The sequence below is a fragment of the Trichechus manatus genome, unplaced genomic scaffold (assembly GCF_000243295.1).
Source record: "Trichechus manatus latirostris isolate Lorelei unplaced genomic scaffold, TriManLat1.0 scaffold00229, whole genome shotgun sequence".
NCBI lineage: Eukaryota > Metazoa > Chordata > Mammalia > Sirenia > Trichechidae > Trichechus > Trichechus manatus.
In genome coordinates, this window is record NW_004444165.1 from 293473 (window position 1) to 306058 (window position 12586).

A 12586-nucleotide genomic window follows, 5' to 3' on the forward strand; every position below is an offset into this window, starting at 1 on the left:
TGATCAGTGTAAAGATGTTCAATAAATATTTATTGGATGAATAAGTTTAGCTTAATTTGGTTTCACATCATTTACAAATGAATGAATGTAAAACACCAAATATCTTAACACAGCATTATTATCTTCAGCATAAACAAAGCACACCAGTTGGTACATTACATTTCATGTTTTATTAATGGTGACATATAGTAAAAATTAATTATGTATCAAATACCCATGGTCCCTTATAAATATCTGAAGTTCTTTTTTTACAAGCACAATTCATACTTTAAAATTATACCATAAAATAAACTTAAAAACAGATGATTTTTAAAATAAAATGCATAAGACAATAAATCATGATGAGACACTGAGCTGGCTTATAACTTTGACTTTTAAACATTCCAATTAAAATTGAATGTAGAACCTTACCAAGAGACTGATAATTCTAGGGAGGCCTTCTGAGAGAAGATTTAGTTTTCATATAATTAATGGCCAGATTAGCATACATAAAGTCCTATATTTTTAAAACGCTCATTCGGAGTCCATAAATGCTAGTAGAAGATTATAAAGCATTCTTAGATGCACAGAAATCTTTTGAAAACTTTGAAGTATTCAGATTGCCTTAAATGTATATTCCTTGAATTGAAAATTGCTGAGGTTTCCAAACATTGTCTTTTCATGTCTTCACAGCCTGGATCTGATCTGGTAACAAAAAACAAACAAAAAACTGAGTCCACAGGGGAAAATCTATTTTTTAAAGTAATTCAAAACAAATATACAGGAACACAGTAGAAACCTATGCATATGCCTAGTATTTAAAAGCACAATTTATAATATATATAGTTTTTATTTTTAATCAAAGTTGTACAAGCACATAGTTAAAGAGCTAAACAGTTCTACAAAGCTTGTATGAAAAATAGCAGTTCATTGCCTCAGCCTTTCTCTTCCCTTTTAGAAGCAATTACTTCCAACTCCCTTTTAGGTGGTTACCTCCGTATCTCCAAATATACTTTTATTACTTCTTGAATTATTGGTTCCCTCAATGATTGCTTTCACATACTCCCATGCTACTACTCTACAACCCTCATGATGCTTCCAAAGACTCCCATCCTCCTAATACAGTTATATAGTCATTATTAATATTATGTAAATGCTATTCACAGCTGAGACAGGTGGTATACTACGATTACTTTTCCTTTTCTGCATTTTGTTTTCCCTGGAGTTAATGACTGTCTTCCCCCATCTGCTTAGTTTTTTTATGTACTTATCATTAATCCAACTCCAATACTCCCACAATGTTGAAACCTTTGGCTATGGTTAAACACATCACATAGTTTATCAATTTCATCTTTTTGAAGAACCAAATCCTCCAGTCTGGACCTGTTGTTCTCCATGACTGCCACACAACTATCCTCTTATGAGATTTATCATTCTAGGATCTCCATTATCATTCTGGCAATTCCTTCTCCCACTCTCTTGTGTTTCCTTGTTTCATGGTCCCTTGTTTTCCTCTTCTCGATTTATTTCCTTGTTTTTATGTAGTATACCTCTTAACGGATACCTTAGCAAAAGACACACAATTTTTTGAGACTTTACCTGACTGAAAATGTCTTTATTCTACCATCACACTACATTAACATTGCCTAAGAATATAATTCCATCATTTTCCCCTTGGATTTTCCAGGCATTGCCCAATTATCTTCCAGCTTCCAAGTGCTGCTGTTGAGAAGTCTGATGCCATTCTGTTTCCTTATCCTTTACATGAAACCTGATATTTTCCTCTCAGGAAACTTGTAGAATGTTCCATTGTCCTCAGTGCTGAAGTTTCATAAGTATGTGCCTTGGCATGGGAGTATTTTTATCCACTGAACTGGGCTCCTGAGAGGGTTTTCAAATGGAAAACTTATCCTTCTGTTCTGGAAAATACTGTCTGACAATTTATGTGATGATTTGTTCCCCTCAGTTTTCTCTGTTGTCACCTTCTGAAATTCCTATTATTTGAATATTGGGTCTCCTGAACATGGTCCATGTTATAGATTCAATTGTGCCCCCCTCAAAATATGTGTAATAAATCCTAACCTCTGTGCCTGTGGTTATAATCCCATTTGGGAATGGGTAGTCTTTGTTATGTTAACAAGACAGGATTAGCATAGGGCGTGTCTTATATAAGAGATTAAATAAATGAGAGAAGCAGACATGGGGAAACAGAGATGCTAAGCCACATGAAGACCATCCAGGAGCAGAAGCTCAGAAGAGACAAGGACCTTTCTCCAGGGCTGACAGAAAGCCTTCCCCTAGCACTAGCACCCTGAATTTGGACTTCTAGCCTCCTAAATTGTGAGAGGATAAATTTATTAAAGCCATTCACTTGTGGTATCTCTGTTATAGCAGCACTATGTAACTAAAACAGCCCCTTACTTTCTTACCAGTTTTCTTTTTTGCTCTACTTTCTGGGAGGTTGCCTCTACATTATCTTCTAATCCTTCTATTGAGTTTTCTATTTCTACTATTTATTCTATTCTTATTTTCCAACAACTCTTTTTTTGTTCTTTGATTGTTCATTTTCAAGTAGCATCATGGTCTTATTCATGAAAGTAATACATTTTATCATTTCTAGGATATTAGTTTTTCGAAATGTTCTCCCTACTTAAGTTCTAGCTCCTCTAACCTGCTGTTTTTGTCTAAGTTCTCTTATTTTATAACGTTTTTGGCCTTCAAATGTCTCATGATATGTAGCCATCTGTGTACATGTATGAATAAATACCATAAGCTGATAGGAATTTGGAAATGTGTGAGGCCTGTCAAATGGGTTTTCATTCTTGGGAATACTGATAAGCCACTTCCTGGGGAATTCTGATGTTAATATCGTTAGGTCTTTTCTCTTAGGCTGTTCTGATTCCTCAAAGATGACTTTATCTCCGGTCTATTGCCAGTATTATGGGAGAAATCAAAGAAAGCAGTAGAAGGTTACAGTACTCAGTATGGAAACTTTCAGTTAATCTTCATTTTCAGTTGAGCATCACCACACACAACTGCATGTTGTCTCCTCCAGTCTAAGGACCTTCTGTGACTCTCGGCAGAGAATAAACCTTCAATCTTCTTTTGGGAGAAGGTTATATAACTGTACCTTCTCTTTTCAACCCCACCTTTATTCTTCCTATTTCCCCCAATTTCTGAGTCTTCGAGGGGATCTGCAATATAAATTAGGCTGTTTCTCAGCTTTTTCCAGTGTTAGTTTAGGATTCAACTTTCTCAGGTCTGTTAGGTCACTCAACATTCATCAAGTATCCAGCTCCCAAAAATTGGTTGACATTTTCATTTTTCCCATTCTTTCTGTCCTTGTGGGTTAGTGTCTTTTAAAAAGTCCCTTTACAGTTACTGAAATTTGGGAAGAGAATAAGGCTAAGTATGTGAATTCAATCCTCTTTCACTGGAATCCCCATGCACACAGTTTATAAAATTTTATATTAAAATCTAGAAGCATTATATGCATTTTTGATAAATAAAACAAGTTATTTGGGCAGATTTCTTTAAAAAAAAATCTCATTTGAAGGCTTCAGAAGGCTGGAAAATTATTTATAACTCTGCAATGGTTTCTGTATAGTCTCTAGTGGTTTTAAAAAGTCTTCACAGTCTACTCAGGGGGTTCCTGACTTTGGGATATAATACACAGGAAAATATTGAAAAATCCTTCCAAATGAAATAGACTCATGGCACTGAACATGAGCTCATTTGCTATTTTACTGAAAAAGTTCCAACCTGAAACTTAAAGTAATAAGACTAAATTGGTCCCAAATGAACCAGAGGCCTTTTTGTTTATCATTCTAAAAATTTTCAGAATTCTGGAAGCAAAACAAAGAAATATAAGTTCAGAACTTCTTTCACAGTCAGATTTACTTAAATGCCTTTGTCTAACATGTTAAGAGTTACAGGTACTGACTAGTCCCTTATATTTACTGTTACTTTCTTTCCAAAATAGGTTTTGACTTCTTTTCAAATCCAGAAATACAGTTGGAAGCACCCAAATATAAACTGTTTACTATTATATAAAAAATACGAACAAAGTATTTATTTGAAATCAAATGGATACACTTATTATCTATGTACTTAGCTTCCTTCTCTGTTAAATAAAGCATTTTATTTGAAAAGGGTAAACCTGACATGACTGAGTGCTTTCTTATGTTAGGCACTTTAACACATACTGTATCTCATTTAATCTGTATAACTTATGATATGCTATTTTATTTTTTAATTTTACCAGATGAAGAAAATTATCTTCATAAGATAATAAGAAGTTAATTACATGTAGAGAGGTTAATTAATAAGTAGTGGAATATGTCTGTTGTACCATTACTCTTTTCTATGCTGCCTACATAAAATGGGGCTAATTCTACTTACCTTGCAAAGAATACTTGTAAAGGCAACATAAAATAATATGGCAACGAGAGCACAATAATGTTTTCAATAATGTGCCCTCCTTACAAAGAACTGGGAGGTAAGACACAGAGATAATGGATCCAAAAAGAAAAACATGAATTGGGCAGCCAAGGCTAGACTTGGCAAGTTGCACTGTGATGTTGGATCACTCTGACACCTAGTGGCCTGATTGTTACAGACTAAATAAACCAAAAGAAAAAAAAAGGACGGAACTGAAATTTAAAAGAGAGATGACTAACACTCATGTCTACTGTCAGTAAGTACTATGCTTTGAATTACTTTATTATGAGCAATAGTAGGATTTCCCCCCATGCTATATCTTCACCGTAAACAATGGTAAGCACTTGTAAAATAAGAAGTCTGGAGAGAAAATATGCTTTATGGCATCTTCTGTGGAGTGTTCCTCTGTAACCTATCTGTTCTGTGGGGTAATCAATCCCACAACCGTGGCTACTTTTTAACAACGCCTAAGAAACTGAGTTAGTGGGTCCACAAAAAAACCCCTTAGTTCTTTTGAGAAACACTAACCCATTGTCAAGTCAATTCCAACTCATAGCAATTGAACAGGACAGAGTAGAAGTGCCCAATAGCGACTGAGAAACACGAGAGGTTCTCAATTAAATTATACTGAATTTTAAAATATGACTAGAATGCTCTCTGAAGTTTAATGATAAATGTCAAGATTGCTGCATAAATACAACAGAGAGAAAATATAGAAATAGTCTGTGCAGTTAACTAACAAAACATCATATTATACCAATGACACATGTAAATATTTATCAAATGTACTTTTAGTACTTCAAACCAAAGAAACATTATGCCTTTTTAGGTATGTGAAGGCAGACTTTCCTTTTATAACAATTTCAACATGCAGAAGAGGAAAAAAATATACATAACTGGTATTAAAAAGTTAGTGTAAAAGGAATTATAATTTATAACTATAAGACTACAACTAGAATTTATAATATTTTTCTATTAACCCTTGTTCAGGGCAGAGATATTCATAAAAGGAATGATCTTTGGTTGTTCTGCTCAAAAATGGAAATGGAGTCTTCAGTCTCATTTTTTGGCCTGACTCAAAAAATATTCAGCATGGGTCATTGCACTTCAAACCATTCCTGTGGCTAGTAAACAATGTAACCTAGGAAAATGATGTATCTTAATTTGTTCCCTGTAGCAAGCCTGAGGTGGGGGTATTGTGGTTCAGTGGCAGAATTCTTGCCTTCCATGCAGAAAACACGGGTTTGATTCCCAGCCAATATACCTTATACACAGTCACCACTTGTCTGTCAGTGGAGGCTTGCGTGTTGCTATGATGCAGAACAGGTTTCAGAGGAGCTTCTAGACTAAGAAAATCAGTCAATGAAAACCCCATGGATCACAACAGTTCAATCTACAACTGATCATGGGGATAGAGCAGGACTAGGCAACATTTAGTAACTGTACATGGGGTCACCATGAGTTGTGTGCCTACTGGAAAGCAGCTAACAACAATAACAACACAGTAAACCTGTACCACCTAACGAAGTTTATTATTTTGATGAATAACAAAGAAAACCACACATATATAAAACATAAATACCATTATTTATAATACTAAATATGAATGTTAACAGTTGTGCAAACACAGAAAGAAACAATCTTTGATGGTTATGAGGGAGGGAAAAATACTAGATAGTAAGTAAGTAACTTTGGTGAAGGGTATGACAGTACACAATACTGGAGAAGTCAGCATAACTTGACTAAGGCAAAGTCATAGAAGCTTCACAGACACATCCAGACTCCCTGAGGGACCAAGTTACTGGGCTGAGGGATAACGATCATGGTCTTGGGGGACATCTAGCTCAACTGGCACAACATAGTTTATAAAGAAAATGTTCTATATCAGATTGTGATGAGTAGCATCTGAGGTCTTAAAAGCCTGCAAGCGGCCATCTAAGATACATCTATTGGTCCCATCCTGGCTGGAGCAATGGAGAATGAAGAAAACCAAAGACACAAGGGCAAGATTAGTCCAAAGGACTAATGGACCACAACTACCACAACCTCCACCAGACTGAGTCCAGCACAACTAGATGCTAGATGGTGCCCAGCTACCACCACTGACTGCTCTTAACAGGATCACAATAGAGGGTCCTCGACAGAGTAGGAGAAAAACAAAATTCAAATTCACAAAAAAAAGACCAGACTTGCTGGTCTGACAGAGACTGGAGAAACCCTCAGAGAATGGCCCCCAGGCACCCTTTTAACTCAGTACTAAAGTGACTCCTGAGGTTCACCCTATAGACAGGTCTACAGGGAAAACAATAACACTTGTCAGGAATGTGCTTCACAGTTCAATCAGGTGTATGAGACTAAATGGGCACACTAGCCCAAAAGTAAAGATGAGAAGGCAGGAAGGGACAGGAAAACTGGGTGAATGGAAACAGGGAACCCGAGGTAGAAATGGGGAGGCTGTTGACACATCATGGAGTTGGCAACCAATGTCACAAAACAGTTTGTGTATTGTTTAATGAGAAACTAATTTGCTCTGTAAACTTTCACCTAAACCACACACACACACACAAACGCACACAAAAAGTTGTGTAAACATGTTCTGCATAAATTATATAGAGCATATGATTCTTAAAAGATGGCACATATTTTTGGTTACTGACAGTAAGGACTAACATTTGTCTCAAAATTCAAATATGCTTTTATTACTAGATCTGATAGAAATTTATTACCATACTTAAAATTTTTTCTAGAGTTCTCACATATATTGATTTTAAATATGCGATCACTTTATTTAAATAAATCTTTTAGAAAAATGTAATAGAAGCAAATGAAGCAAGGTATTGGATACTTACTGTATTGTTTTTTCTGACAGCAGGAAAAAATAGAAATGAGGGGAAAAAAAGTAATGATATGATAAAAATAAAACGTAAACAAGGAAAGAAATATGTGAATGGAAAGGAAACAAGAGCTGGAAGTGCACAGTATTTCGGGATGTACCTTGAAGCCAGTCAACACCTTCTTGGAGTCCTTCTCCTTTAATGGCATCACTAGCACTGAAATAAAATTCACAAGAAACATATCCATTTCATTACATCATATAACTGTAAGAATAAAGAATTAAAATTCTGCAACATGGCAAATTAATATATTCTAGTAACATATATCTAAGCAAAACTGGTTAAGCATTGAGTGTGAATACAGAAAATAAAAGTTTGAGTGCTTAGGAGCAGGACATGGCACTATTCAAATCTGTATAGATATTCTGAAAGTATATTAGTAAAAAGTTATCATTCTAAGAATAGTATTCAGACTGACATTAAAAAAATACAACCTTTAAGTTATTCTTCCAGTGGTGTAAAAGTTTTATGAAGTCCACCATCTTACTTTGCCAGGCCTCCATGACCCAATACCATTTATTTATTTATTAGAAATGCTTGGCCTAGGTTATAATTTGACCATAGGACAAAGTGAATTTCTTTGAAATGGAATTTGATGTCTCTAGGGTATAAACTCATTGTTTTGGACTGAACTGTGTTTCCCCAAAATATGTGTTGAAATTCTAACTCTTGTACCTGTAAATATGACACTGTTTGGAAATAGGGGTTTTCTTTTTGTTAGGTTAATGAAGTCATACCAGAGTAAGGTGGATCCTAAACCTAATTACTTCTGAGTTATAAAAAGAACAGAATAGACACAAAGACACATACAGAGGAAGACAGACGACATGTGAAGACCTGTCTACAAGCAAAGGAACACCAAAGATCACAAGCAGACACCAGAAACACTAGGAGAGAGGCTCACACAAGGAATCAAAACAGCTGAAACCCTGATTTGGACTTCTAGCCTCCAGAACTGTGAGAAAATATATATCTGTTCTTTAGAGCCACCCATTTGTGGTATTTCTGTCATGGCAGCACTAGTAAACTAAGACACTCATAATTATAACTTCAGTAAGCTGAGAGAATGAAAAACAAAGCAGAATTAAATCAGTTTTATATTTATTAGCTGTAGGAGCCTGGCTAGGTGACTTAACTCTTCTGTCTTCAGTTTTATGATCTATAAAACTGACTTCTGATCCCTGACTTCATATGGTTATTGTAAGAATTAAATATTTGAGATAATGTATATAAAGTACCTAAGATAGGGTCTTTCCATTCTTAAAAGAGTAAACTTAAATCTTTATTGTGGATGTTACTTTATATATAATCATAATTAAGTTATATAAATTAAAATAATAAAACGTAGATTTTCTTGAGTACCAAATACTATTCCGCAAAGATGCAGTACTGATACCGTCTCATAACATGTTACTGACTTAGTAATTTCCTTTCAAAACATAATGATCCTACAATAGTCATTAGTATATATATTTAACTTTTCTGAATCATTAGGGTTCCTTTTAGTGTGCTGGAGCAAAAATTACTTCCAAGGAACTACTTATTAGACTGAGAATATGACTTATCATAGAATTATTTTAAAATAGGAAGACAGAAACAACCAGCATGTGAGACACAATTATGCAAAGCCAACTACTGATTATTCATCGTAATAGCAAAATATTAGTAACTGTAATACATACATCAAGAAAGATAAACATGATCAAAGGGGAAAAATGCAGAACAGAATTTCAAATCCTCATGGACTCCACACTTTCTGGAGCCATGGAGGCTGGATGAAACCCTGTAACTATTGCCCTGAGATAACCTTTAAACCTTAAACCAAAAACATCTGAAGTCTTCTTAACACCAAACAATACTTTAGCTTAACTAGTAAAAAACGTCTGCCTGGAGCATTATGCTCCTCTAAGATTATCTATACGGGATCAAACTGACAACAGCAACTGGAAAGATTAGACAGAAATCTTAAGAGGCAGTGAGTTATGTTAATAGGGGAGAAACAACTTAGAAAAGGAGGGTGAAAATGGTTGCACAACTTGAAGAATGTAACCAATGTCACTGAATTGTACATGTAGAAACTGGGAATTGGTGTATGTTTTGCTGTGTATATTCTCAATAACAACATACAAATTAAAAAAAAAAGGATCAATGTATTGGGTATAGTCACCAAACAAGTGATATGAAGAAATCCTTGCCCTCTGGACAAGGTATCACTACCCTACTAAAAACTCTGCATCTTTTCTAACAAGTCCCAAATGTTTGAATTCTACCTTTCCTCTCAAAAAAAAAAAAAAAAAAAACATAAGCTCTATACCAAAAACAAAAGCCAAAGTCCTCCCCATGCCTACAAACCACTGCCGTCGAGTTGATTCGAACTCATAGCGACCCTATAGGATAGAACAGAACTGCCCTCATAGGGTTTCCAAGGAGCAGCTGGTAGATTCAAACTGCCAAACTCCTGGTTAGCAACCAAATGCTTAACCGCTATGCCACCCATGCCTACAAGGTCCTACATAATCTGGTCCCTGGTTATTTCTCAGTGGTCTCATCTATTACAATTCCCCCCAGGTCACTAGATTTCTTCTTGTTGTTGTTCCTGAAACACACCAGGGGAAATCTCATCCAAGAGTCTTTTCACTTGCCAGTCCCTCTATCTAGAAAGCTATCCCTCCAAACCTTCACCTGACTTCAATTAGCTCTGAGAGGCAACATCTCTCTTTATTTTTTTTCTTATCTTGCTTTATTTTTCTTCCTCCTCCCAGCTGACATTTTATATATTTACTTGTTTTATTGTTTCCCCTACTAGATAACAAATAAGTAAATATATATCACACCAGGGATTGAGTCACAGAACATACGTGAGGAACAATAACATAATTAGATCCTGATCATCAGAGTTGACCATATTTTAAGTACAATGGTCAAAAATAAACCACAAAATTTTTCCTTTAATTTCTCAGATTATTCTTCTGATTTTTCCTTTATTGCCCAGTAAATTTACTTGTACCTAGTGCAAGAGATATAAAATATTTTATTTCTATATCACTGAGTATTACCTCTATCTCTAGAAACTGGAAAAGAAGATTAAATATATTTTCAATTTTAAATAGGCTTTAAAAATACTGCAAAATAGAAAGAACAAACTTAATAAATAAAATATGGATTTGAACTTAGTGAGATGTTCAGTCTGAATTAGTGAGAGGTCAAAATTACAGATAACTTCAAAAGAAAAACTTGGCATTCTTCTATAATACAGAGAAAATATAGAAATGGACAATATAATATTCTGCATCCTTGTAACATCAGGATATTACTTTTTCTCACTGAAATATATGCAGATGTCATAACTGAATAAATAAATCTAGAATTCAACTGCTAATTGTTTCAAGAGGAAAGATATTTTTCCAATGCAAAATTAATCTCCACTTCAAAATTAAAAATAGGGCTGCATCATTTATGAATAAGACCGCACTTTTGAATGTTGCACTTTCTATTAAAGCCATCACAATACTTACTGTAAAGATTAAAAAAAAATTCTACTTAGAAGTTATCAATTTGGGTATGATTTAGGGAAATACAAAGGTTCTCTCTCAAGATGTCTCCCTACTCAAAATCTTTCCTCTCTTTATCGTAGAACTTTAAATTCCAACTTCAAGAATCATTTAGTAAACACTGAACTTTCCCTTTGATCTCAAAATAAGGTGGGTTTTACTTAAGGTAGACAGTATTTCATTCCTCCAGAGATGCTGGAGGCCTTGAGTCCCGAGGAGCTCCAGAACTTTCTCAGGCTATATTCCATACTATTAGAATCCCTATGCAGTTCAAAAGGTTAAGACGCTTGGCTACTAACCGAAAGGTTGGAGGTTCAAGTCCACTCTGTGGCACCTTGGAAGAAAGGCCTGGTGATCTACTTCCAAAAAACCATCCACTGGGAACTCTATGGAGCACAGTTCTATTCTGACACACGTGGGGTTGCCAGGGATCAGAACGACTTGACATCAACTGGTCTTTTGGTGATTCCATACTATTACTCTTTCAGCACCAAGGCTAGCTCTGAAGAATATAAAGAGTTCTGTTCTGAGCTCTACTACCTTTTGATTCATATTCTGGTTCCCTTCTAGAGGCAGTGGATATATCTGCCTGTGTCCAGCCTTTCCCCACAGATGCTTTCTTATAAAAAGCTGAAATATCTGGCAAAATAAGGGCATCTTACAGTACAGAGGTAGGGATGAGTGAAGGAGTTGAATAAAAAAAATAGCAGACACTAAAATTTTATCTAACAAAATTTCTGGTTATCTTTTTTAGAGTATTTTGATAGAAGGGCACATTGGAGTTAAATAAATTGTAAGACTCTGTTTTCCAAATAATAATAATAATTTTAAGGAGTCCCTGGGTGGTGCAAACAGTTAATGTGTTTGGCTGCCAACCAAAAATTAGAGGTTTGAGTCCACCCAGGGGTGCCTCAAAAGAAAGGCCTGGAGAAAAATCAGTTCTTGAAAACCCTATGGAGCACAGTTCTACTCTCTGACACACATGGGGCTGTCACGAGTTGGAGTCAACTCCACAGCAACTTTTTTTTTTTTAAATAATTTCAGATACTAATAAATTATTTAAAAGTTCAGCCTTATTAATATGTCTAAACAAGATCAATAGTTCCATATCTATTTATTCATTTTAACAAATATTTACTGTGTACCTATTAAGTACTAGGCACTATCACTATTCTAGGGTATATGCATTGAACTGCATCCCCCCAAAAGATATGCTGAAATCCTAGCACCTATACCTGTAAATATGACCCTGTTTGGAAACAGAGCTTTTCTTTTGCTATGCTAATGAGGTCATGTCGAGTAGAGTGGGTTAGTTATAAACCTAATCCCTTCTGAGTGGTGTCTTAGATAAAGAGTAGGATAGATATGGAGAGACACACACTGGGGAAGACAAACACCATGTGAAGCTACATCTGTAAGCAGCGAAAGAACACCAAGGATTGCCAGCACTCACCAGAACTAGGAGAGAGTCCCACAGAAGGAATCAACACAGCTGAGACTCTGATTTGGACGTTTAGCCTCGAGAACTATGATAAAATAAATTTCTGTCTTTAAAGCCAGCCGCTTGTGGTATTTTTGTTGTTGTTATGGCAACACTAGGTAACTAAGATATAAGGGTTACAGAAGTGAACAAAACAGACAAAATCCAAGTTCTCATGGAGCTAACACACTAATACAGGGAGACAAATGATATACATATATGTGTGTGTATACATATATATA

General features: G+C 35.3%; 1 protein-coding gene across 1 annotated transcript in view; it reads right to left on the minus strand.

Annotated features, from left to right (window-relative positions):
• Positions 1-531: 531 nt before the first annotated feature.
• The window catches only part of ARL6 (ADP ribosylation factor like GTPase 6), a 33791-nt gene continuing 21736 nt past the window's right edge, over positions 532-12586 (minus strand). Inside the window, exons 7-8 of the mRNA XM_004389014.3 lie at positions 7414-7469; positions 532-684 (exon numbers count right to left, since the gene is read on the minus strand). Coding sequence (XP_004389071.1) covers positions 659-684; positions 7414-7469 — 82 coding nt within the window. The 3' untranslated portion in view covers positions 532-658. The remainder of the gene's footprint in view (positions 685-7413; positions 7470-12586) is intronic.